Below are 26,953 nucleotides of genomic sequence, written 5' to 3'. Positions count from 1 at the left end.
GACCGTCTCACGGATCCTCATATGTGAGATGGGTCAATCATACTCATATTCACAATAAAAAATAATATTCTTAACATAAAAAATAATAATTTTTCATGGATGACCCAAATAAGAGATCCGTCTCACAAATACGATCCGTGAGACCGTATCACACAAATTTTTGTCTTGAATTAGTATGGGAACAGGGTGAGACAACCAAGATGTTTAATAAAATGTTCTTCAATAAATATCTTTTTTGAAGAAAAGATATTGGCTAAAAAGTCCAAAATCTTTATATTATAAAATAGAAAAAGATAGATATACATGCTAGTAGTGTCTGAAAAATAAATAATTATATAATAAAAAATATTTTGTCTTATACATTAAATATTAAATTGAAATTAATAAAAAAAAGTTGTTTTTTTTTTTTTTGTAATAAAAATGTAGTGATACTCTTACTCGACGGCGATTCCAGTAATAATAATCGCTTGAAATAGGATTAGCGATGACTTGGTTACTTTTATGTCGTTGAATTTGATTCCCATCGTCGATCGATTTCTTCTTAAACTACATAGGAATCGCGTCCATCAGTGGCTGAATGCGTGCTGAAATTATCGTAATCCGTGGTGATTTTTGGAGTAAGTCGAAATTGGTGAACATCGGTTGATTTTCTTCAAAGGCAGGCAAAAACTCGTGAATTTATACTTGTACTAAGGGGGTTGATTTCTATGTCTAATTTTTATGTTCCATTCTGATCTATCAGCAACTTGGATTGGAGAGATGGATGTTTCTTTTAACTTAAAATACATGAATTAAAAGAAGAGGGATCTGTATTGCGGCCTGCCTGGTATGGACGATCAGGGGAAAGATTCTATTCTTCAATTTGCACCCTTGCAAAGTGCTGTGGACGAGGGTTTTTGGCACAGATTTTCGTCGCTGAAACTCAACAAGCTTGGGATTGAGGAGTCTCCCATTCCCATAACTGGTCTGCTCTCTCTGCATTTATGCTGAATTAAATCTAGTTCTTATATTTTTAATGCCTTCCTAGATAATATTTGAGTGGTGGACATCGAAATTTCCTGAATTTACTAGCTTACTGCTGATGTTAGCCTGCCTTGCAAATTGGTATAAGTTTCTTGTACAAAAATTCCGGTTCATTTGTGCGTTTGAGCTTCTTGTATTCTTTTGACTTCGAGCTGAAAAGTCAGATAAAGTAAAACCATGAGTTTGAAGAGAGCCGAAATGGGTATGACTAAAGCATATAAAGTGCTGTATGTTTTCTGGAACCAGATTTTTTTATTTATTTGTGATAATATAATAATACTCAAATCACGAGATTGCTAGTTATTGTAGTTTGAGAATATACGGTAAAGGTAGCAGCAGTATAGTTTAATTACGAGGATGCAAAAGCAGCAAAGCTGATGTTTCAGCGCTTGTGTTCCAATAATTGTCCGTGCTTGGCGATGATGAATCATATACATTCTTGCCGGGATGTTAATGTATAAGAGAAATCCAATTGCTTTTCTTGTGAGTGAGGAATTTTTCCTGCTGTTGCTGCTGTTATAAATGCCACCTAGGTCCTAACTGGCCTATCCCAAGTTTTAAAATAGGCAATGCTGAAAGCAGAATGAAGATGGAGAGCTAGCAATTAAATAGTCACTGCACTGGATTTAGTGTTTTCTTTACGAACTTATTCATTTATGTTTTCATTATTTATTTAGTATTAAGAAATACGACGATAGCTATTGATTATGCTTGATTACTGAGGATCGTTTCTTCTTGCCTCACGGCAGGTTTTGTCTCACCCTGCTCACATCGTCAAGTGTCAAATCATGTAACTCTTCTTTCTGAATCATTACCTCCGGAATCTAGTGAAGAGTTGCTTACTACAGCAATAAGTCGTGGGAACAGAAATAGGTGTCCTGTACCTGGCCTTCTTTACAATACAAACACATTGGAGGGATTCAAGGCACTGGACAAACAAACCCTGCTTAGGGCGGAAGCCAAAAAGGTACGCTTTTAATCCATTAGAGTTTATGCCACTCATCTTATAAGTTCTACTGCATTAATCATTTGCCAGTGTGAAATGCTTTTTAATTCCATATAGAATTAGCATACTAATGTAACCTGATGAAATCATGAAATCTGATGTCGATTGTCGAGCATGAATATCTTCTGACATTTCTGTTTGCCAACTGTCAGATCTGGGAGGACATCCATTCAGGAAAGGCGAAGGAGGATATGAGATTGCTTTTGAGATTCTTTGTTATTTCATTTGCTGACTTGAAAAAATGGACCTTTCACTACTGGTTTGCTTTCCCAGCTCTTATTCTTGATCCTCCAGCTACTGTGGTAGACTTGAAGCCATCTTCTCAGTGGTTTAGTTCGGAAGAGGTGCCTTGGTTATTATTAATTTTGACTTGTTATTGCTAGCTCTTTGAGCTGTCACTTCTGATTTTAAGGATATTATTTGTTCTTAAAGGCCGAATCCCTGGTATCTGCATGCAATGATTGGCGTAACAATCACTCTACAACAGGTAGAATATTTCCTGGGATTGTGGGGCTTGGTTATACTTCTGTTGCATTTGGATCATAATTTGTTTAGTCTCTTGCAGACGTTCCATTCTTCCTGTTATCTATTGCTCCAAATTCAACTGTGACTATTAAGCATATGGCAGACTTTGAAGCCTGCCAAATGGATGACCACAAGGTTTGCATTGTACAACATGATTTACAGTACTACTATTGCTATAGTTGAATGGAATAATAGAAATTCACCGATCAAGGTTGATGATACTCTAGTTTGCTAACTAGCTTGTTCTCTGCAGATTCTATTTGGATTTTATGACCCTTGTAACCTTCCAAATAACCCTGGCTGGCCTCTTCGAAACTTTTTGCTATTCATTCACGTGAGATGGGGCCTTGAGAAGGTTTGGTTTTTATGCTACCGTGAAAGTCGTGGTTTTGCAGATTTAGAGTTGTCCCTGGTGGGTGAAGCAATAATCTCAAGGTCACAAGGTAGATCAACCAGAGTAGTGTAACAGATCTCTTCATAATTTTGTTCTCTAATTTTAGCAGTCATGGTGTTTACCTGTGCTCGCGTTAAATACATGTACTTAGTATCAAGAAATCATCTAAGTATGCCAAATGTTGTTGGATGGGAGCATAACAACAAAGGAAAAAAGACTTCAAGGTGTATCAGCCTTGCCCAGACGATGGATCCAAACAGGTATGTTGCTTGAACCATCACTCAAAAATAAGGAATTGTAATTCGTACTGCATTTTGATATGCTTCTCACCACCCTTTTCTATAATTTGGACAGATTAGCCATTGCAGCTGCAGATTTGAACTTAAAGCTAATGAGATGGCGTGCATTGCCTTCCTTGAATCTCAATGTTTTGTCTGCAACAAGGTGCCTCCTTCTTGGTGCAGGTACACTGGGATGCCAGACCGCTCGAATGCTAATGGTAGGCTTTTGAGAGTCGTTGGTAAAGTTTTTAACATATGATTAGTAATTTTTTTTTCCTTTTGGCCATTTTGCAGGCATGGGGTGTCAGGAAAATTACGCTGGTTGACAGTGGCAAAGTGGCGATGTCTAACCCACTGCGGCAGTCTCTGTATACCTTGAATGACTGTTTGAATGGTGGTGAATTTAAGGCAGTCGCAGCAGCTAAAAGTCTGAGTGCTATATTTCCAGCAGTGGTTTGTAGTATATTTTTGGAAGCAGTTTAAAATTTGATGTTTTCAACTAGGTAAACATTCCTTTATCCATGGGTTATTGTGTCTTAGGAAGCTGAAGCTGTTGTGATGTCTATCCCAATGCCCGGGCATCCTGTACACAGTCAAGAAGAGATTAGTGCACTTGAAGGCTGCAGACAGTTACATGATTTAATTGATTCTCATGATGCGATCTTTTTGTTAACTGATACCAGGGAAAGTAGATGGCTTCCAAGTCTTTTTTGTGCCAGTGCCAACAAGGTTGATATTCTTGGTCTTTCTCTTTACTTTAGTTGAAATTTTTTTTGTTCGCTCTGTTTCCCTGGTTATATCTTGTAGCAGTTGACTCTTCTATATCAGATTTCAAACTTTTTGTATTGCCTGCAGATCGCAATTACTGCTGCTCTAGGGTTTGATAGCTTTCTAGTTATGCGCCATGGAGGTGGTTTTGTGAGCTCTTCTCATAGCGTAACAGCTGAAGCATCGAGTGATTCATCTGTCGAAGTCGGAAAAGTCTCCCTTACTGACAAAAGTAGGGGTCCGAGATTGGGTTGTTACTTTTGCAATGATGTCGTCGCTCCAGTTGATGTAATATATCAAAAATGCTGGCCGATTATTTATTTTTGCAGTTGCTGAAATTACAGTATTGATTTGTGTGGCTTTTCTGCAGTCAACCTCCAATCGTACCTTAGATCAACAATGCACTGTTACACGTCCAGGCCTCGCTCCTATTGCATCATCACTTGCAGTTGAAATTCTTGTTGGAATTCTGCATCATCCTTATGGGTAAGTTACTTGACGCATTGTCATTTTTCGATTAAATTTAGATGGAAATATTAAAGGTTGAGTAGCTGAATTTGTTCACTTCATTCTTGGGCTGCTTTTCTTTATGTTACAATGTATAACTGTCACTTGTGCAGGATGCTTGCCAAAGCTGAATTTGCAGACTCAACTGATGCTGGAAGCACTAATCAACCTCTTGGTATTTTACCCCATCAAATTCGAGGCTCCCTCTCACAGTTCTCTCAGATGACACTAGTGGGTCATGCCTCAACTAGTTGCACAGCGTGTAGCTTGACGGTAAGATGTGCATGCATGTAGAAATTGGTGGTGGAACTTTTGTTTGGCTAGCTACACATCCTCCCCACACATTGGTTGTGGGAGGAAAGAGTAGATATTTTTTCTAGTCTTTGCTTGGCTCCCACTAACCAACATTGACTAGAGCATTTTAGGTTAGTTGTCTGTTTCCTAGGTCTACTAGGCTAGGAGTGGATTTTACGAGTCTTTCTGTGTCCCACCCACACACCACTCTTGTATAACTCCAAACGGAAATGAATCTTTTTAAGTTATGCTCCTACTCTCCTCTTTCTGATGTTCGTCCACTTTGATTCTTTCACCCTCTTCTTTATTTTTTTTGATCCTTGTTCTAGTTTTACGTTTGGATATTCGAGTTTTCAATTCCATTGTTACAACATAGCCTTGAAAAGTAAAAGTCATGCAACTGCATGGTAGTTGAGGAGCTGCAGTCCTGTTTGGATTTGAATCAATAATATTTCATATCCATGTATTTCAGGTGGTATCAGAATATCAAAAGAGGGGTTTAGATTTCATTCTTGAAGCCATTAACCATCCTATGTACCTAGAGGATCTAACTGGCTTGACCGAGCTGAAGAAATCTGCTTCCTCATTTGAAGTTGACTGGGACGATGAGATTGACGACGAAGTTGACGACGATTGTATTGAAATCTAACTCGTACATCTTTTGATTTGGCATTTTACCTTCTATTGTTTTTCGTTTCAGTAATTCAATGTATATTAACCGTAAGAAGGTCATCTTATTCTTGGCAATCTTTTTAACTGGCCGAACTGTAGATGTCTTTGTGAATTATTCTTATGCTACAATAAAAGTTAACCACGCATTTCAAGTATTTTGTTAAATCATATGCCACGTTTCAATCAACGTCGCATGCCAGGTAATTGGTTTAGATTCATTGTTTAATTGGATGTTCCATTTGAATCCATATCGATTAGATGTTGCAAATGAGAGAATCATATAGCGGTAAATTCATCGTCAAAGTGAGAGCAAATGAGCTATATTGAGCCGAACATGTATGATATGACAACGACATTTGTCATTAGAGCATCCGTATAAGTGTTATAACATAAACCAACTTAACAAAAGTCGCGGGATCTATTGACACATATTCATTATAACAACATATTTCTTTTATCCACATTATTTTTAACCTTAAAACTCATTATTTATGGGTCGTCTTAAAATTATAATGTCCATTTAACACTTTTTGTGGGTGCTCTTAGATGATTAATTTTAGTCATTCTGGCAAAATTAATACTAATTAGGAAATTTTTGTGGAAAATGAAAAGATTGCAAAATGACTGAAACTGATATAATTTGAAGCCAAATTGTTTCATATTTTAGTGTTGAACAAAACTGTGGCGAACGCTTTCCTTTTTCCATTCGAGCAAACATGGCGGACGGTTACTTGGGACCCCCGCTTTCCTTCCTCTCCTCAATTTCTATTTCTCCTTTTATGTATACCCAAAATTTCCCAATTCCATTTCCATTATTCGTCTCCCACGCACATTCAAGAAATCCTTCATTCCCTTTCTCTTGCATGGCGGCCGTTCCTCCTTTCAAAACTGACAGTAACCACTTTCCCTGTTCATCTGCCTCCGCTGCTCCAAATGGCGTTTCCAATCAGCCATCTTTGCTGGTTTTCTCAGGTCTAGATTTTTCCTTGTTTTGAATTATTTTTTCTGGGTTTATGAGAAAAGTTGAGTAAAGATTTCGTGAGGAGAGCAAGAAAAACGGGGGTCCCCAGTTTTATGATTTAAACTCGTTTCCAAGATTGCCTTAATGGGTCTTCCTTGTGTTTATTTGATTTCAAAACTACAAAATCCTGAGAAAATTTCTACAAAAATCATTGTTTTGAATCAGATTGTCTTGCAACTTTCATGTTCAAAGACTGACTTCAATCTACATACTTTTTTTTTTTTTAATGAAATTACTTCCATTTTTTAATAAATACTGAATAAACCAGGCCATTATATGATCTTTTATTGAAACTCTGTTTTTTTACGTAGCCAATCTTATTAATATGTTAGTAATTAGTATTACTAATGCGTACATGGTTGAGATTTTTTTTATGGATGGTTGAGAGTTTTAGTTCACTTATATTCCTTACGATTGTGACATTAGATGAGTTTATCCTTCGGTTCACCTGGATGTGAAAAAATGTTTTACTTTTTATGCTTGACTAATAAAATTTTCCACTTTATACAACTTACAAAGTGATAACACTGTCTGCAAAAAGGTCTCTGTCATTATCATTGTTTTCCAAATTAAGTAAATCATATGAAATTGAAATGCTAGGGATCTGAATGCCATATTTTCTGTGTGCTTGTAAAAGTATTTTACAGAATAGTTTACATTAATGCCAAATCAGTCGAAAGCAAATACCATGGTGATGTAAGTGCATTGTTTTCAGAGATATCATTTGAATAATGGGATTATTAACTTACGTGGAGTATCTGAAATCCATTTTTGGGAATTGTCTGGAATAGAAACATGTCATGTTTAATTTAACATCTGCATAACAATTTTCACTGTTGCAGGTGGAACTGCCTTTAATGGTGTAGTCGAAGAGCTTAAGAAGTTAACTACTCGTGTGGCCCATGTGCTCCCTGTTTCTGATGATGGAGGAAGCACAGCGGAGGTTGTTCGTGTTCTTGGTGTGTTTCAATATTTTTTTTTAAAATTATTCAGATGCTTTTCTTGGTGTTGTCTTATATTGATCACCCTTTTTTAAAAAGCAAATGATATCATGGTTGGCCTTTGGTGGACAAGATAGAACTAAAGAAATCCTCAGAAAATTGTTGCCGTTGAAAGTTAATGAAATTCGACGAGCTAGTAAAAGATCAGTTTTGTTTTGTAGACATCTTTTGGAATAAAGATAAGTTTTAGAACTACAGTGCTATGGAGATGTGTTTGGTTCAATTATGTCCGACTTGTTTGTAATTTTTTGTAGACTTATTTGATGGAAATACTTGCAGGTGGTCCTGCTGTTGGAGACATTCGGTCAAGGTGCTTGAGACTGTCTGATCAAAGCACCTCAGAGGCTCTTGCTGTGCGGACATTGCTTGGTTATCGGCTACCTATTGATGCACGAAGTTCAAAATATGAATGGTAGTAAACATAAGTTTGCATGATTATTCATTTTTGAAGGCTTATTTTGCCATAGGGTTGTTTTCCATCTCTAACAACTGCATAATCTCATGGGTTTATATTTACATTTTCTTTTACAATGGTCAGTTCATGGCACCATTTATCTTTTTCACTCTGTTGTAAATACTTGCTATAGTTTATTTTGTTTGGAGTGGCAAGTGCTAACTTGATAAGTTTGCAATTCAACAGGTACGATATAGTGGAAGGGACTCATTTACTATGGACAGGTGTCTCAAAACCGTACAGGGAAACTATTCGAGCATTTTTGGTTTATTTCCAGGACCAGGTATCTTGATTTAACCATGTGCATGTTATCTTGAGTAGTGATATAATAAAAAAGATAATGCTCGTAATTGGGTGTTGCATGCTCATGTTTCCAGGCACATATCTTCACCTTTGAAATGAATTTACCAATTGTTGTCATTATTGGTATCTGCTCAACGAGTTATAAGTTAATAGAAGTTATGCATCTTCAAATAATTCGCATTTTTATGGGTTTTGAAATGATTTTTTAACATGCAATGGAGCCTCTAACTTCAAGTATCCCCACAAATATCTTCTGACGTAAATACTAAATAGGATTTCTGCTTTTATTCTTTGAAGAGTAGGTAAAGATATACTGAACTAAATACTTTGATAGTTTACAAGGTTCATGTAACGGGGACATCTTAAAATGGTATGAGGAGGTGACAAAATGAGAGTACTTAACACTGATGTATTGGATATTTCACACTGGATACTTTTGCCAAATGTCGAGGTGTAGCTGAGCTGTAAATAGCTCTGTAGATAGGTTGGGAGAATTAATTTGTAATCCCTGAGATTGAGGGAATTAGTTAGGTAGTTTCCAGATTTAGGATTGAGTTAGTTTCCTTCTCTTTCTCCTTGTAATCTCCTATATAATACCGTGTATTATACCAATTCAAATGAAGGAAATACAGAATATTTTTTTTCTCTCTTATCTGATTTCCCACATGGTATCAGAGCCCTAGGAATTTTTCTGGGGTTTCGTATTCTTCAAGCAGCCTTCATTGCTGTGTGTTTCCTTTTCATATTCCAGTTTTTTCTTTCTGGGCTTCCTTTTCTACGTGTTCCAGCCTTCATTGCTGTGAATCTCTTCTTCAGCATGTCAATGTCCGAAGAATCCAATTCTGTTCAGAAAATTGGAGAGTTGCAGAATATTCGGGCATCCAACAGATTCAATGGGAAAAACTATCTCAAATGGTCCCAAATTGTCCGCACATACCTAAAGGGCAAAGGGAGGCTTAATCACCTACTTGGAACCGGACCAGAAGAAAGGGATCCAACCTTTGCTGCATGGGATGAGGAGGATTCCATGATTATGTCCTGGCTATGGGATTCCATGGAGCCAACGATCAGTGACACTTGCATGTTCTTGAATACCGAAAAGGAAATTTGGGACTATATCAACCGCACATACTCGAAGGCCCGTGATGCTGCCCTTGTGTATGAAATTAAGGTAAAAACCTCAGCCACCAAGCAGGGAGACAAATCTGTCACAGAGTATGCAACCCTGTTGCAAAATATTTGGCAGGAATTGGATCACTATCGGGTAATTGAGATGAAATGCCCTGATGATGCGGCCACATTGAAGAAATTCATTGAGAAGGATAGGATCTATGATTTTTTGGCAGGATTGAATTCTTAATTTGATCAAGTTAGAATCCAAATCCTCGGCAAAGAGGATACACCGTCTCTAGAAGAGACAATCTCATTAATCCGAGCAGAAGAAAGTCGGAGGAGTGTCATGCTAGAACCCCATACTATGGATGGGTCAGCCTTAGCAGCGAAAACAAATCAGGAGCAGTCGAAGAATGATCTGCCTAAACACTTGGGTAGAGATAACCAAGGGAACAAAGACAATCTTTGGTGTACTTTTTGCAAGAAACCGAGGCATACAAGGGAGACGTGTTGGAAGTTGAATGGTAAACCTCCGAGCCGAGAATGGGGCAACCGTGGGGGGCAACAAAGGCCTCAGGCACATATGGCAGAGCAGCCCAATATTGAGGAAAATTCAGCAATAGGGGGGTTCAGCAGCGAAGAAATTGAGAAGCTTAATGGGATCTCTTGAGAAGCCTTCTGGAGCATGTTCAATGGCTCTTTCAGGTAAACCTGTTTGCATGAATGTCTTAGACAAATTCTATCCCAACTCTTGGATCATAGACTCCGGTGCTACAGACCATATGACCCCCACATCTCAACTCTTCCATTCCTATACTCCATGTCCAAGTAATAGAAAAATTGTTGTGGCCAATGGCTCTTTAGCTACTGTTGCAGGGATTGGAGATATACATATCACACCTAGCCTTATCCTTAAAAACGTTCTCTATGTACCCAAACTGTCAACGAGCCTTGTGTCTATTCAAAAGTTGACTCATGATCTCAAATGCTATGCTGTTTTTTGCTCTTCTTATTGTGTTTTTCAGGACCAGGACTCGGGGAGGAGGATTGGACTTGCTAAGGAAAGGAACGGTCTTTACCACCTTGAACCATCCCAGAAAATCAGGAGCAATTTGTCTTCATCTTTCCTTAGTTCCTCAAACAAAGATGTCATTTGGCTATATCACCTACGTCTTGGTCATCCCTCTTTTAGGGTTCTAAATATAATGTTTCCTCATTTATTCCAAGGATTAGATATTTAAAAGCATTAACAGGAAGATATTAAACTGGAAGAGGCAATATAAAATGTTTCATTCATCTTAATTGTAGAATACAACACTAGTCTATTTATATAGTAAATTACATGTAAGATAGAAGCTAACAGATCCTAGAAATACTCAACAATACTAACTAATCCTAAAATATCTCAACAAGAATAACAATAGCCTAGGATTTAGGATTTCACTAGACTGTGTCAACACTCCCCCTCAAGCTGGATGGTAAACATTGTACATCCCAAGCTTGTCGATCAGTCTTTCGAACATAGGTTTGAACAACGCCTTTGTTAGGACATCGGCAGTTTGTTGAGATGTAGGAATATACGACACTTCAAGTATCCCCTTATCAATATTTTCCTTTATGAAATGTCGATCAATTTCAACATGCTTGGTACGATCATGATGGACCGGATTGTGAGAGATAGCTATGGCAGCTTTGTTGTCGCATAGGATAAGTATTGGATTTTGCTTCTCTATTTTCAGTTCTTCCAATAACATTTTGATCCAGAGGGCTTCACAAACTCCAAGAGCTGTCGATCTAAGTTCTGCCTCTGCACTACTCCGTGCAACTACTGATTGTTTCTTGCTTCGCCAAGTAACCAGATTTCCAAAGACAAAGGAGCAATAACCAGATGTGGAGCGTCGATCATTTGGGCATCCAGCCCAATCGGCATCAACAAATACTTCAACACACCTCTTTTCTTGCTTCTTAAACATGAGGCCCCGGCCCGGGGTGCCCTTCAAGTACCGTAATATCCGGATGGCTGCGTCAAGATGACATTGGTATGGTGAGTGCATAAATTGGCTAATGTAACTCACCGGGAAGGATATGTCTGGCCGGGTGTGTGAGAGGTATATCAATCTGCCGACTAATCTCTGAAATCTCCCCCTGTCGACAGGTGTATCATTTGGTTTTACCTCGAGTTTGATGTTTGGATCCATGGGTGTATCAGCCGGCCTGCAACCTGACATTCCTGATTCAATGAGTAAGTTAACCACATACTGTCGCTGTGAAACACTAATTCCAGACCTGTTGCGAGCAATCTCCATCCCGAGAAAGTATCTCAAGTGACCGAGGTCTTTCATTTCAAATGAAGTTGACAGTTGCTGCTTAATTCTCTTTATTTCAGTAATGGCATTTCCTGTGATTATTATGTCATCGACATAAACAATCAGAATAGCAATTCCATCCTTTACCCGATGATAGAACAAAGTATGATCACAGCTAGCCTGTTTGTACCCGAGAAGTTTAACTGTGGTGGAAAATCTGTCGAACCAGGCTTTCGGAGACTGTTTCAAGCCGTAAAGGGCTTTCTTTAGGCGGCAAACCATGTTGTTATTTTCCTGACCGTGGAAACCAGGTGGTAGTTCCATGTAAACCTCCTCAACGAGATCGCCATTAAGAAACGCGTTCTTGACATCAAGTTGATAAAGTGGCCAATCCAAGTTAGCTGCAAGAGAAAGTAACACTCGGATAGTGTTGATTTTGGCGACCGGAGCAAACGTTTCTTGGTAGTCAATACCATAGGTTTGTGTATATCCCTTAGCCACAAGCCGGGCTTTATACCTATCAATACTCCCATCACTTTTGCACTTGATTGTGAACAACCAACGACACCCAACAAGTCTCTTGCCATCCGGTCTCGGAACAATCACCCACGTCCCATTTTTCTCGAGGGCTGTCATCTCTGCAAACACTGCTGTACGCCATTTTTCATCTCGAAGAGCGTCATCAATGGTTGTAGGAACGAGAGAATCTGATAAGTTAGAGACCAAGGCTCGCAATGGTTGCGATAAGTGAGAATATCCCAAAAAATCCGAAATAGGATGTTTAGTGCATAAACGAGAGTACCTTTGCGGTGGGCTATCGGAATATCCAAATCTGTCGCTTGGTTGGTGTCTGGATCAGGTGTCCGGTCAGACATGGGCTTCGCAGGTTCTGTTTCCTTGAGCTTTCGTCTACTGTAAGTTGCTGCAATGTGGTCAATAGTTCCACGATGAGGCTGTATGCAGGTTTCAGTAAGTGGAGTAGACGATTGACTATGATTTGGGTTAGAACTGACTGGCGGATTTGTTGGTATACTGGGAGAAGGTGAAGGATTTTGTGGTATGAAATGTGGTGGCGTATTTTCAGGAATTACTGGAGTCGCCGAAGTGGAAGGAGATTCTGAAATTAAATCGGGCTCCAAGGACGGGTGAGGTACCTGATTTTTTGTGATTTGAGGTATGAGATCTTGTTGGAGCGGAGCTGGCTCCCAGAGATATTCACAAAAGTTTGTTATTTGTCTTGGAGAACAATTCGGATCTGGTTCGAGATTATGAGGTGTAATGGGAGTTGAGTGCAAAGTATGAGGATAGAATGATTGTGTTTCAAAGAATGTGATATCCCGTGAAATAAAATATCTTCTTTTGGAGGGAGAATAGCACCGATAACCCTTTTGTGTAGATGAATAACCAACAAAAATACATTTGTGGCTACGGGGATCCAATTTAGACCTGGAATGGTCATGAATATGAACAAACACAGAACACCCAAACGTACGCAGTGGAAGATCAGTGAATATTTGGGACTCTGGGAACGATTGTTTTAGGGTATTTAACGGGGTTTGGAAATTTAAAACCCTAGAAGGAAGTCTATTGATTAAGTAGCAGGCTGTTAAAATAGCATCGCCCCAATAGATTTTTGGAACATGGTTTGTGAACAGTAGAGCACGAGCAACTTCTAAGAGGTGTCGATTTTTTCTTTCGGAAACCCCATTTTGTTGAGGGGTATCAACACATGAACGGTGATGAATAATGCCATGTTTGGAAGTGAATTCGTTAATAGATGAATTGAAGTACTCGGTGCCATTATCAGATCGAATGATTTGTATTTTTGAATTAAATTGAGTAAGAATCATGTTGTAGAACTGCTCAAAAATTTTCAGAACTTCAGCTTTGTTATGGAGAAGAAAAATCCAACATACACGAGAGTGATCATCGATAAATGTAATAAACCATTTCTTATTAGAAAGAGATGAGACTCGTGAAGGACCCCACAAATCACTGTGAACAAGGGAGAATGGCTTAGATTTATGATAAGAATGAATGGGAAAAGGTATGCGAGTATGCTTAGCTAGCTGACAGACTTCACATACAAACCGATCACAAGAGTGAAATAATGAAGGAAATAAATGTTTTAAATAGGAGAAACTTGGGTGACCAAGTCGTTGATGAAGCAACCTTATTTGTTGGTGATGGGATTGTTGGGTAGAACTGTGGATCACGTGGCAGCAGCTAACAGTAGAGTCAGCCTTTAGAAAGTAATATAAGCCAGACACCTCAGCAGCACGCCCAATCGTCTCCCCCGAGGCCCGATCCTGAAACACACACAACTTAGGTGAGAAGTTTGCAGTACAATTGGAATCAAACGTAAGTTTGCTGATTGATAGCAAGTTGTAAGTCAGTTGAGGGACAAACAACACATTATATAACATCAGTCGGGGACTTAATGAGACAGTGCCAATACCGATAATGGGAGAAACTGAACCGTCAGCCAAAGTTACGGATCTAGATCCATGGTATGGTTTGTATGATGAGAAAAGGGTGCGAACTCCGGACATGTGTTCGGATGCACCTGAATCAATAATCCAAGACTTACCAGAGTTACCAGGGTCGTTTACCGAGGAAGAAGTACCATGTGCCATTAATGAAATTGGGGTGGAAAGTAATTGGCCAAGCTGATCAAGCTGTGCTTGAGAGAAAGTTGCAGTGGATGGTGGTATTGTGTTGTCAGCTTTTACTGTTGTAGCAGGTTTGGTGGACTCATTATTGCGCTGGCTACGTGGCACCCAATCAACTGGTTTGCCATGGAGCTTCCAGCATGTGGCTTTAGTGTGATGAGGTCGATTGCAATGTTCACACCACAGCTTTGGCTTACTTGATCCTCGAACAGCCATGGCTGATATATCAGGAGTGGTGACACCAGGAAGGGGTGAGTCACCAAGCATAATTCGTTTCCTCTGTTCTTCTCGACGGACTTCGGAAAATATTGCATCAATGCTTGGCAGAGGCTTGACACCCAGAATTCGTCCTCGAACATCATCCAGTGATGGATGTAATCCGGTAAGGAAGTCATAGGTTCTTTCTTTGGTCAGTATTTTATGATAGATCTCTTGGTTGACCGCATCGGTCCAGGCAGGTTGAGTGAAGAGATCGAGTTCTTGCCATAGTTTTTTTAGTGACACAAAGTACTGGGTTACCGTGCCATCCTCTTGTCTCAGATTCCGGGAGCGAGTTCGGAGGTCAAACATCTGGTTCGTGTCTTCAAGATCTGAGTAGGCTAAGGCGACAGCCTCCCAAATAGCCTTTGCTGTTGGGTAGAGGAGGTAGATTTCTGCTATGGAGTCATCCATAGAATGAAGGAGCCAGGCCATAACCATGGAGTTCTGGATATCCCATGCTGCAAAAGAGGGATCAGATTGGGTAGGTGTTGGAATGGTTCCATCAAGATATCCAAACCGTCCTTTCCCGCGGATAATAAGTTGGACAGAACGAGACCACTGTAAGTAGTTCCGGCCACTGAGTTTAAAGCTGGTAATTTGGAAAGGGAGAGAGTTGTCGGATGTATACTTTGGGTTGGATATAGCCGAGTCCAAAGATGCATCATGCGTCCCTGATTTTTCCATAAGAAAGCTTCAATCGGAAAATACTTTTAATGCTCTGATACCATAAAAGCATTAACAGGAAGATATTAAACTGGAAGAGGCAATATAAAATGTTTCATTCATCTTAATTGTAGAATACAACACTAGTCTATTTATATAGTAAATTACATGTAAGATAGAAGCTAACAGATCCTAGAAATACTCAACAATACTAACTAATCCTAAAATATCTCAACAAGAATAACAATAGCCTAGGATTTAGGATTTCACTAGACTGTGTCAACAATATTTCTGAGTTTCAGTGTGACATTTGTGAATTGGCAAAACATACCCGTGTATCTTTTCCTATTAGCCATAAAAGAAGTTCTCATCCTTTTCATTTGATTCATAGTGACATATGGGGTCCTTCCACTATACCTAATGTTTCCGGGGCTCGGTGGTTTGTGTCCTTAATTGATGATTGCACCCGAGTTACATGGCTCTTTCTTCTTAAACAAAAATCTGATGTTAGCACTGTTATACCTAATTTCCATTCAATGGTTCAAAATCAATTTGGGGTCAAAATAAAAAGCTTTAGGACAGACAATGCTAGAGACTACTTCAATCAGATTCTATCCCCTTACTTCCAATCTCAGGGAATTATCCATGATTCATCATGTGTGGACACACCCCAACAAAATGGGGTAGCTGAAAGAAAGAATGGCCATTTACTCAACAGCACCCGAGCCTTACTGTTTCAAGGGAATGTTTCTAAGTCCTATTGGGGAGAAGCCGTTCTTACTGCCACATATATGATAAATAGACTTCCCTCCCGTGTGTTAGAAAACAAAAGCCCCATAGAGGTCCTTAATAGCTACTACCCTCACTTCAGAACCTCAAATGGCATCACACCTAGGGTATTTGGGTGTACTGCATTTGTTCATGTCCACAAACAACATAGAGGGAAACTAGACCCCAGAGCCATCAAATGTGTTTTCCTCGGTTACTCATCCACTCAAAAGGGATACAAGTGTTACAACCCCTCTAAGAGAAAATTTTACATCTCCGCAGATGTCACTTTCACAGAAAATAAACCCTTTTTTTCCAAGTCCTTTCTTCAGGGGGAGATTTCAATGATGGAAGATAGTACTTGTGAGTCCTTTGAACCACTTAAAACCCTTGACCTTCTGCATGTGCCAACCCGTGTTGTTGAACCCGAGTCCTCTGAACCAGTCACATCTGAGTCACCCGATCCTGTCACTGAACCCGTATCATCTCCTACTCACAATTTCCCAAGATTTCCTCAGGTGTATTCAAGGAGAAAGACCGTTCCTGAACTGACACAAGTCCAAGAATCCAATCCAAATTCTGGAAATGAAATTACGGTAAGATCAGACCCACCTTTACACACACAACCTGTTGAACAAACCACTAATTCAACAACCGTTCTGGATCTTCCCATTGCTGTTAGAAAAGAACCAGAGAATGTACTAAACATCCACTCTATCCACTATCTCACTATGTCTCTCTCAAGCGCCTATCACCAACCCAAAAAAGATTCATTGTGAGTTTGAACACCATTGCCATCCCTAAGAATATGGCTGAGGCATTGTCAAAAAGGGAATGGAGGGATGCTATGAGAGAGGAAATGAGTGCATTAGAAAAGAATAAAACATGGGAGATCGTTGATAAACCGAAGGGATAAAACATTGTTGATTGCAAGTGGATTTTTACATTGAAGTACAAGGCTGATGGATCCCTTGAAAGATATAAAACAAGGTTAGTAGCCAAAGGGTACACTCAGACTTATGGGGTGGATAATCAGGAAACCTTTGCTCCAGTTGCAAAAATGAACACTGTGAGAATCCTGTTAGCATTGGCTGCTCACTTCAATTGGCAACTGCTACAATATGATGTTAAGAATGCATTCCTCCATGGTGACCTAAATGAGGAAATCTACGTGAACATCCCACCGGGATTTGAAGGGGACACAGGTAACAATGTGTGCAAGCTGAAAAAGGCCCTTTATGGGTTAAAACAATCTCCTAGAGCATGGTTTGGCAGATTTGCAAAAGTCATGAAGGAATCTGGCTATAAACAAAGCCAAGGTGACCACACCTTATTCATTAAGCATTCGGCTGGAGGGGGAGTGACTGCTCTTTTAGTCTATGTGGACGACATCATAGTGACTGGAAATGATGAGAAAGAGAAGCATGAATTGAAGCTAAGACTAGTAAAAGAATTTGAAACAAAGGAACTGGGGAAATTGAAGTAATTCCTCAGTATTGAGGTGGCACATTCAACACAGGGAATCTACATATCTCAGCAAAAGTACGTAATTGATTTATTGGCAGAAACAAGGAAGACTGGGTGCAAACCGATCTCTACTCCAATAGATCCAAACTATAAGTTGGGAGAAGCTAAAGAAGAACCAGCTGTGGATAAAAGAATGTACCAAAGGTTGGTTGGCAGACTCATATACCTTACTCACACTCGACCAGACATAACATATTCTGTAAGTATGATCAGTCAATTCATGCATGATCCAAGAGAACCTCATCTTCAGGCTGTTTACAGGGTACTGCATTACTTGAAAGGCAATCCGAGGAAAGGAATCTTGTTCAAAAGGAATGGCACCCTTACTCTGGAAGCCTACACCGACGCTGACTATGCTGGCTCCCTAGTGGATAGAAGATCAACTACAGGATATTGTACTTTTCTTGGAGGTAACCTAGTGACATGGAGGAGCAAGAAGCAGAATGTAGTGGCAAGGTCATCTGCGGAATCAGAATTCAGGGCTATTGCTCAAGGATTATGCGAATTACTTTGGCTGAGAATCATTTTGGATGATTTGAGAGTCCAATGGGAGGGTCCTATGAAGCTCTACTGTGACAACAAGTCAGCTATTAATATGACTCATAATCCTATACAACATGACAGGACAAAGCATATTGAAATTGATAGACATTTCATCAAAGAAAAACTGGAGGAAGGGTTAGTGTGTATGTCATGTGTTCCATCAGAGAGACAATTAGCCGATGTTCTAACAAAGGGGCTGAACAGTTCGAGTTTCCATGATCTTGTATCCAAGCTGGGAATGGAAGACATCTATTCCTCAGCTTGAGGGGGAGTGTCGAGGTGTAGCTGAGCTGTAAATAGCTCTGTAAATAGGTTGGGAGAATTAATTTGTAATCCCTGAGATTGAGGGAATTAGTTAGGTAGTTTCCAGATTTAGGATTGAGTTAGTTTCCTTCTCTTTCTCCTTGTAATCTCCTATATAATACCGTGTATTATATCAATTCAAATGAAGGAAATACAGAATTTTCTTTTTCTCTCTTATCTGATTTCCCACACCAAATGATGTCATTTTGAAGCATTTGAAAGAAAGCTTATGTTTTATGCTCCGGACTCCGTGGTTTTTGTTATGTCACTTGTGTGAACTGAGTGCTTTTTTCTTGTGACTGATCGTGTTACTTTGTCATAGAACATGTAAAAACATAAATTAATTTTGAAAATACTTCCGTTTGATCAAGAGGGCCCATTGTCATCAAATCTTCTTCTTTCATCACCATGACTCAGTTATACATGCTTCATGATACATACTCCACGTATAGGTGAGTTAAAAATACAAATTTATGCAGATCCTTAGGCGTTCAGAGGAATCTTTCTGCTTCAGCAATGGGAGGTATTTCACTATTTTTGACAAGTACTGGATTTGAATTCATGTGATTGAAGTGTTTTTAGGTGCTAATTTTTTTGTGATCCAAGTGACACGTAGCAGGCAGCATTATTGGATTGACAATACTTTCTCCTATTCCAATGAAATCACTAAAGTGCTAAGTCAACGTGTTAATACTTCTTTTTTGTGTTAGCTTGATGTGCATTAACTTATAAGTCCCACTTCTAGATATCCTCACAAAACCATTATATGGTGATGAGACCCAATTCAGGTAGATTTAGCAGCTTTTTTCTATGGGAACACTTAACTTACTCATTAAGTTTTATGCAGGATTTCCAAATGATGCCACACAGGTATCTAAGTGACAAGTGTGTAGAAAGCATTTTATATCTGAAACCTTTTCTGACACTACGCAAACATGCTCATTAGGTTTTACGCAGTATTTTCGAATTGATGCCACATTGCTATCTAAGTGTGTAGAAAACATTTTGTATCTGAAACCCTTTCTCACGTGAGAAATTAGGATTCTTTTATTATGATCACCCAGCAGATGAAATTTTCTTATTGCTTGATAATTTAAGTCATTATGCATGTGTGAACTGTAGGACTTTTATTGTTCTTTTTTGAGCTACATGTTATTGTAGCAGCCATCATAATTCAACTAACTTGTCCTTGATTTGGTTATGATTTACCTCAAGAACATTCAGTGCCAACTGGCTGTGCATCATCTGTTTCAATGCAGCACTCTCCTCTTCCAGAAATCCATCTCCACTAAAGAATCATAAGATCTACACAATTAATCCTCTTTTCATCAAAAGTTTTTATGCATAGCTGAAAAGCAATCTCCTTTGATTCCAGAAATAATTGGATCCATTGCTTTCTGAGTTTAACCAATTTTTTTCCTTAGGAAATGAAATTTGCAAATAGTTATCTTTTGAAAGTGGAATATGCTTGAAAAGTTACAAAATCTGGCATGCTTGTACAATTCCATTTAGAGATTTAGTTGACAGTAGACCTGGAGCACTGTGCAACGAAAAAGTGTCCTTGACTTGGACTATGTTTTGTAGAAATCTTTTATGATCGTAATTTATCAACATCATATCAGATCATCATACCATGATCTGACAGATTAATCCCATTAAGTTTCTCTGATTTACTTTGTTATATGTAAGATTTTGTTTATTTTTATTTGCTCTCTCAGTTATCATTTCGACACCCAAGGGAAAAAAATCTATTCACACAATCTTGATTTAGTTAGCCTGTCCATCACTATTAAGTAGTTCTTGTCTAATATGCAGTATAGGGAATTTCTTCTTTGCTGGAGCGAGGATATTCTTTCAGTCTTTAGATGCCGCAATTTTTCTATTTTCACGTGTCTCAGATATTCCCCTCGAGAGTCTGGTTCTTCCTGTAATATCCACAAATGACAAGCTTACTTTGGGTTGCGAATTATGGGTATGAAAAATCTTTTCTTGTTTCCTGTAGATATATTTTGCAGTGTAGGATTTTTAATCAAAGCACAATTGTATTCAGTATTCACCACTGATTTACTAAGTGCACCTCTGGTCAGGGGACGCTCCTTCCATTTTCTTATGTACTTGCGATATCTTTATTCTTTCATGTGTTTTATACTGAAGAAAATGAGTGTTTGTGGAAGCAGAGGACTCTTTGGCAGCAGCTGTAGTGACATTGCTATGCTATGTTGGCAGTATATTTCTTTTATAGTGGTGCCAGAAGTTTGTTCTTGCAGTGGTTGTGGGTGGCAAGGGCTAGTGGTTGGACCATTAATGAGGACAATTCTGCAAATTGTTTAGCCGTGGAGATATTGTCTGAATTATGAAACTTTTACATGTCATTTAATGTTTCATGGAAAAAACTTTTTTGATTCCAACATCAACCAAACAACATAAAGTGGGGAATAATCTTCAGGGCATATTATGAAAGTTAAGGATAGTGTTATTATTACCAAGTTATATTTACTCATTATTTATTAATATCTAGGATGGAACAATAATACGAGGTCAAAATGAAATATCTCATCCAACCAATGGATGTATGGAGCCCATAAATAAGGTGTGTGCATATTCTCCATTTTGGTCGTATCTTCTAATTTCTTCTGTTATTCTACTGTTGTTGGTTGTGAGTATTCATCTTCCTTTTCTTGCGCATGAGTTTATTACCCTATCCAAAAGTTGCTATTTGATTTGCTGAAATACCAAGTTATGGCATTTTATCACACCACCAACCAGCGGCCCAAGCACTTCCCATGGACCAAGCCCGAATGATGTCAAGTATCGAAGATTCACTCATGGCCCATTTCGATCGAAGGAATATGCTGCTGAAGTTTGAATAAGATGAAGTCGGTTTTATCTTTATTGTTTGAATAAAACTGGATTATTATCATTAGGTTTCTTATTCAATCCTTAGGTGGTTGTTTTCCAAATTTTAGATGAGTCATCTTTATCTTTTATCTTGCTATCAGGATACGGTAAACTCATGCACAAGTATTCCATTGAATGGATTAAATAAACAAGTTCATTTCAATATATTTTTTTTTCCAAAGATCACGAGGTTCTCTTCAACGATCCTCAAGTCAATACAATCAAAATAGGCAAACAAGGGAGAAAACACAAAAGAATCGAGACGCGAGCCTCGAGGATTTCCGAGTGCAACGACCCATAACCCAATCCATTTCTCATAGTCGTGACACATTCTTTTCACGAGGGATGGGTTGGATTGTACTTCTTTTGGGAATGTTAAATTTGCAGGGAAAGCCTTTGTTGAATTTGGCAAAGTTTTGTATGTGAAATTCTTAAGAAGATTGGTGAAATTATAATGAACTAATTTTGATTTTTATAGCCATTGTTGCTTTGTCACTGTCACTTCTATATTTTACTCAGCAACTCTATGTTTATACACACTGTTAGTGTGCCATGAAGTCCATCATTCTTTACTAATTTGACATGCTTAAGGTCTGATGATTTACTTTTAATGCTTCCAATTTACATTTAAAATGTTCTTCAAGTTGATTGAGTATCTTTTCCAGGATAACTCTTCAGTCCCACCTCTATCTTCAAGAATAAAGCGGGTGTTTTACATGTCCAGCGAAGGTAGCAATCTATTGCATGAGGTACATGATGCTTCTTGTGTTTGTTTATGTGCTTTTTCTGTGGGAAGTAATTATAAATTGTCTCTTGTGGAAGACAACGAATTTCACCGGAATTTCTCTTAGTTATCTCTTTAATTAATAATATTTATATATTATGAAAAGTCAGGTTTAGATCATTATGGGAACATTATTTGTAAACAGACAAAATGAAAGTCTTGAAAATGTTTGAACCAACGACTGCATCTTTCTCCCCTTTGCACTACTATATTAAACCTAAAATTGATATTTAGGGTTATTTGAAAACACCATGTGATGCTTATGTCCATTGGCATCATATCAAAAGTTATTATATTATCTTTCATGAATAAATTTCTGGGTTATTTGCCTCATCTTTTAATTTTCTTTATGTTTCTCTCAAGCAGGTCTTTCCTTCTGTGAATCCAACTGTCTTGGAACAGTTGAGTAGCGTTGACTGCATTGTCTTTGCTATGGGCTCACTCTTTACTTCCATATGTCCCTCTCTGGTAAAATTAAGAATCCAATTATTGTTGATTTTAACACTGCGTCTTTTAGATTGTATTAAGGTTGATGTTTCTTCAGTTATTTGAACTACGGCAGTATTTTAGCTGTTGTCAAAGGGCTATAGCACCAGGATGAACTAGCTATTTGAATGGTTTGAGTTCACTTTTTCAGAATATGAATTTACAAATGAAAAAGATTCTTGAGGATCCAAGCCCATGCTCTGTGCCCCCACCCTACCCACCCGCAGGAGAAAGGACTTTTTGTTTCACTCTGTGATTTGGTTATCACAGTTGTTACAACTGCTGAGAATACCTTTTGCTTGAAGCCGGTGAAGTCAATTTGTGTGGGTGGTAAAAAGTGGTGAAATCTCAGGCCTCCCTGATAATGTCAAATTTTTTCTCTTGGGTGTTTTTTTTAGACCAGCCGGTCTTGGTGGAGGGGTTTGGTGGACCCCTACCTGTGCTTTTGATGTCCTTAAAAAACAAGATCTGGCTTTTCTAACCTCTAACAACTTCCAATTTCTGGTTATATAACTTAATGTTACAGTTGTTTTAAGCACATGATTCATTTTCAGGTTCTTCTGAGAATCGGGGAACTGATTTCTACACGATCATGTCCCAAGGTAATCTGATAATGTGTAACCCATACCTTCATTATGTCTAAGTCATACCTTCATTGCCTTACTCTTTGATAACTTTAAGCTATACTTAAAGGCTGCATAAGATTTTTAAATTTTATGGTTTTCCCAGTGCATTTTATTTGTACATTTACCTTCTCATCAATTTGCTTCCATCATATATCAGTATGTGTTTATCCATTTTATTTTTTAGGTACTTCTCTTGAATGGTACTCACGACAGAGAAACTTCTGGGTTTACGGCTTCTTGCTTTGTAACTGCAATTACCAATGCTTTAAATCGAACTTATGGAGATCCCCGTAACCGTCTTATAAATCCTGTACGTGTTAATGGAATATAATTTTTTCTGCTTACTTGATGTTTAATGTGTAGAACTTGTTTCCAGCCTCATGAACGAAGAGAAATCCCTTTTCACTCAAATCTTACAATATAAATTTGTCAAGCACCTAATGCTTTCGCGCCTAGGAGATAGAAAGTGGATCATACCACATGTAAATGGGAAGAAACCTAAAGGTTGCAGTATAATTTACTTAAATTCCTCTGTGACTTGATTTTCAATAATTACATGAATCGATCACTTTTTTTTTTGCAGCCAAACCAATACATTAACACAATTTTTGTGCCGAAAGATGGTCAAATTCCTTTAGATATTGATTGCCTGGCTGCCCAAGGGATTTTTAATGTGGTACGCTGTATTTTATACTGGATGTCCTACTTCCACTGGAAAGTGTAATATAACAATGATGAACATTGATTTAAGATACAAGGGTTGAGGAATTGCTCTCTTTATAGGTACATATCTCATTTTTTTCCCGTTTATTCTGACTCATCAAAATTTGTAGGTTACCATCAATTCATTTCGTGACTCAAAGGGGAGCATATTATTCGATCCAGCTTCACTGATACAATCTCTATCTGACCTGTTAACTGGATGCACAAGCAAAAATGTTGCTGAAATGTGATCCCAAGTTTTGACATTCCTGATAATTTTCAAGCCTAAAAATGTAGAGCATACATCTTTTGCTTTGTTGCTTCTTTTCCGCTGACGAGCAGGTTTGAAAGCAGAATAGGCATTTCGTCTCTATATCAGTCCCCTTGCTAGGAAGTTTCCTCGAATATTATGATAGATTGCTTGGTGCATTGGCCTGATCTGCTACATTAGGTTGAACATATGTAGGCGGTGTATATACCGCGAGTTTAGTCGTCAAGGTACCGCGAGTTCAGTGATACCACACAGAATTTCACAAGCATGTAAATTGGAGTGTTGGTGTAAAGTGAATCAAAACCATAGAATTGTATTTAGGTATCATGTGATCTGCTCTGAAAGAATTTACGATGGATAATGCAATGCGAAGGACCCACCCTGGTCGTGTGTTCATTTACTACTATTTGTTAAGTATTGAGGAGCAATGATTTTCCGCGATATTGAAACGTGACTGTTAAGCTAAGTAGATAGTTTAAAATTTTGAATTACGGTATTATCACCATTTATGTCTTTCAGTAAAATGACAATTTTTTGTTTCTCCGATTGGTATTGGAATTTAATAAAAAATGTGTTCAACATACGTTTTGTCGATTTTGTGAGATATATTTTTTATTTGAGTCATATACGAAAAATATTATTTTTTATGTTAAAATATATTTTTTTTTATCATAAATATAAGCCCGATGGTGATATTTTCTATTTTCATATGCCCTCTATCAACTATGTAGGTATTTGAATATGACGTACTATTTCCAACTCCAATATCGTATCTTTTAATATTACTAGAAAAATGCACGTGCGTTGCACGTAAAAAACTAAACTACTGAAAATATATGTACGAAATTTTAATAATATTTAAATGAATTAAAACATGGTTATTAACATTTATCAACTGAAACAAATTAACCCATAAAAAATTAAAAAAATCATGACCATAGACGGTATATAAATCAGAGAAAGTATCTTATCTACTTGACACACTTTCCAATATGCTTCTTGGTTGATTTTGACAACTCAACAGCTCTTTGTCGTAGTTTGTTATAATATAAATATAATTATTTTGATTTGCTCAACAAGTATCTGATCGTCTTTAACATCTATTATGTTATTTACAATCCTTATCCGGGATCTGACATGCTCGTAGTTTGCTTCTTTATCACGACATTTTTTCGATTTTCTATATTGTTTTTATTTGATAATCTTATTTTTCCGACTATTTTTTTGTTGTTAAATGATTTTTCAGCTTTTGACAATAATCAACTATAACTCCTAAGAAAAAATGCTTTTACTCGTGATAAGTTTTCACTTGTGACTAAAAGTATTTATAACCTATATATTCTTCAACAACATAACCAATGAATGGTGTTGCACCTTCTTCAAATATTGTGATATTTGTGATATCATTTTTATATATTTAGTATCATATTATCAACATATAGCTGTAAGGTTAATAAATTTTTAACAACTATTTCTCAATCAGTGTGAGAAAAATACTTGAATTTTTTCAAATGGCTATATCTTAGAATTGTGTCCTCATTTAATTTGACACAATTCAAGAAAGTCATCTTGATCGTCATTTTTTGGAAGCTTTGAAATAATGATTGTGAGCATCATGTCATGATGATGATATAGTTTCAATCTCATTTGTTGCGTTTAGAACATAATATTATATTATTCATTGAAACAAAACAAATTTTCTTCTATCGAGTTTATATTTTGTTTTATAATATTTTATATCTTGTGGAACGATATACAAAATTAATTATTGTATTTTAAAAAGCTTGAGAAGAGATACGAATAATGTTATTAAGATATGCATATGAGATATCATTCAAATATATGTCAAAGTATTTGTCTTATTCAATATCTCATCTAATAATATAACCATTTAGATTTGATGAGCATTTTATGATAGTCAAAATTAATTTGATGAAATATTGTAGAATTTTATTTGAATTTCAATATTTTGTTAAGTGAATTTATTTGACGAGGATTTTTCTATGCTACCATCATATATGTTATAAATTAGATAGTTAGACACTTTGACTAAAAAAAGAGACAAAAACAATCTCGTATCACCTCGAAATATATCGAGATAATATTGGAGAAAATAAAGTGAAACTGACTCAATGTCTCAATAAAATGCACAGAATTGATCTGTTATATTGTGTCAACAAAGTTTTAGAATTGTTCTCATACCATTATAAATAGAATGAGAATTATGCACAATTTGTTTTTCATGTATTTCTTTTTCTAAATGAATAATTTTTTTCTTTTTGAAAAAAACTATTTTATTGAGAAATATTGACATTTTATATGACATTCATATGTCGCACAACCATGAAGTAGCAACATAATGATTATATAACACTTAACGTACACATACAATTCTTCAATTCCTTCTTTATTATGTTTCGTTGAAATTTAAATCTGAATCATTCTTGATCTTAACATTTTGCTTTAAATATGATTTAATATATATGTATATGTTTCATGTTACTTAATTAGACCTAATTTCAAATATCTATAAAAAAATGTGCTTGAATTATATCATACAGAAATTAGGACATAGTATGTAGGACCGAACGCTTGCCGCTTTACCAAAAGCTATAGCTAGTAGTAATGGTGCAACTCAAATTTTTTAAATCGCGCAGCAGCTCAAGCACCACAGTTCGGCCGCTCAAGCAAGCAGGGACAATTATTGCATCCAACAATCTTCCTCCCAATAATTGCACTCCTTGCAATCAATGGGAATCGAACCCGTGACCTTGCCTCTGA

General features: G+C 37.5%; 2 protein-coding genes across 6 annotated transcripts; both read left to right on the top strand.

Annotated features, from left to right (window-relative positions):
• Nucleotides 1–447: 447 nt before the first annotated feature.
• LOC140820915 (ubiquitin-like modifier-activating enzyme atg7) lies at nucleotides 448–5,625 on the top strand. 3 transcript variants are annotated; one of them, XM_073181297.1, is made up of 15 exons: nucleotides 448–617; nucleotides 743–964; nucleotides 1,773–1,990; nucleotides 2,182–2,373; nucleotides 2,462–2,516; nucleotides 2,595–2,689; nucleotides 2,808–2,997; nucleotides 3,100–3,208; nucleotides 3,303–3,447; nucleotides 3,524–3,682; nucleotides 3,770–3,958; nucleotides 4,085–4,285; nucleotides 4,368–4,483; nucleotides 4,618–4,777; nucleotides 5,271–5,625. In XM_073181297.1, the coding sequence occupies exons 2-15, from the start codon at nucleotides 829–831 to the stop codon at nucleotides 5,445–5,447; spliced, it is 2,142 nt and encodes a 713-aa protein (XP_073037398.1). In that variant the 5' UTR covers nucleotides 448–617; nucleotides 743–828; the 3' UTR covers nucleotides 5,448–5,625. The 3 variants fall into 3 exon arrangements, with proteins under 3 accessions (XP_073037398.1, XP_073037396.1, XP_073037397.1); XM_073181295.1 differs by having other exon boundaries at nucleotides 448–658; XM_073181296.1 differs by having other exon boundaries at nucleotides 448–662.
• A 526-nt stretch (nucleotides 5,626–6,151) lies between these two features.
• On the top strand, nucleotides 6,152–24,572 carry LOC140820910 (uncharacterized protein YNL011C-like). Of its 3 annotated transcripts, XR_012115605.1 has the most exons (14): nucleotides 6,152–6,442; nucleotides 7,334–7,450; nucleotides 7,772–7,904; nucleotides 8,133–8,229; nucleotides 18,885–18,928; nucleotides 20,221–20,377; nucleotides 20,924–20,995; nucleotides 21,969–22,052; nucleotides 22,454–22,555; nucleotides 23,128–23,175; nucleotides 23,384–23,509; nucleotides 23,783–23,875; nucleotides 24,033–24,243; nucleotides 24,293–24,572. XR_012115605.1 is itself a non-coding variant. In XM_073181289.1 (13 exons), the coding sequence occupies exons 1-13, from the start codon at nucleotides 6,187–6,189 to the stop codon at nucleotides 24,150–24,152; spliced, it is 1,449 nt and encodes a 482-aa protein (XP_073037390.1). In that variant the 5' UTR covers nucleotides 6,152–6,186; the 3' UTR covers nucleotides 24,153–24,572. The 3 variants fall into 3 exon arrangements, 1 of the variants encoding a protein (XP_073037390.1); XR_012115606.1 differs by lacking the exons at nucleotides 24,033–24,243; nucleotides 24,293–24,572 and adding an exon at nucleotides 23,576–23,703 and having other exon boundaries at nucleotides 23,783–23,877; XM_073181289.1 differs by having other exon boundaries at nucleotides 24,033–24,572.
• The last annotated feature ends 2,381 nt before the right edge of the window (nucleotides 24,573–26,953 follow it).

The sequence above is a fragment of the Primulina eburnea genome, unplaced genomic scaffold (assembly GCF_022965805.1).
Source record: "Primulina eburnea isolate SZY01 unplaced genomic scaffold, ASM2296580v1 ctg291_ERROPOS245047, whole genome shotgun sequence".
Taxonomy (NCBI): domain Eukaryota; kingdom Viridiplantae; phylum Streptophyta; class Magnoliopsida; order Lamiales; family Gesneriaceae; genus Primulina; species Primulina eburnea.
Note: the sequence above shows the minus strand (reverse complement) of the source record. Positions and strands in the feature narration are given on the sequence as shown.

What these genes read in the sequence shown, in the direction of transcription:
- LOC140820915 (XM_073181297.1), top strand. Translation starts at nt 829, where the DNA reads ATGGACGATCAGGGGAAAGATTCTATTCTTCAATTTGCACCCTTGCAA. An exon ending in AGTGGTTTAGTTCGGAAGAG is followed by an intron (nt 2,374 to 2,461) that starts GTGCCTTGGTTA and finishes TTGTTCTTAAAG; the next exon opens with GCCGAATCCCTGGTATCTGC. An exon ending in AGACCGCTCGAATGCTAATG is followed by an intron (nt 3,448 to 3,523) that starts GTAGGCTTTTGA and finishes GCCATTTTGCAG; the next exon opens with GCATGGGGTGTCAGGAAAAT.
- LOC140820910 (XM_073181289.1), top strand. Translation starts at nt 6,187, where the DNA reads ATGGCGGACGGTTACTTGGGACCCCCGCTTTCCTTCCTCTCCTCAATT. An exon ending in ATCTTTGCTGGTTTTCTCAG is followed by an intron (nt 6,443 to 7,333) that starts GTCTAGATTTTT and finishes TCACTGTTGCAG; the next exon opens with GTGGAACTGCCTTTAATGGT. An exon ending in CCCAAGGGATTTTTAATGTG is followed by an intron (nt 23,876 to 24,032) that starts GTACGCTGTATT and finishes CAAAATTTGTAG; the next exon opens with GTTACCATCAATTCATTTCG.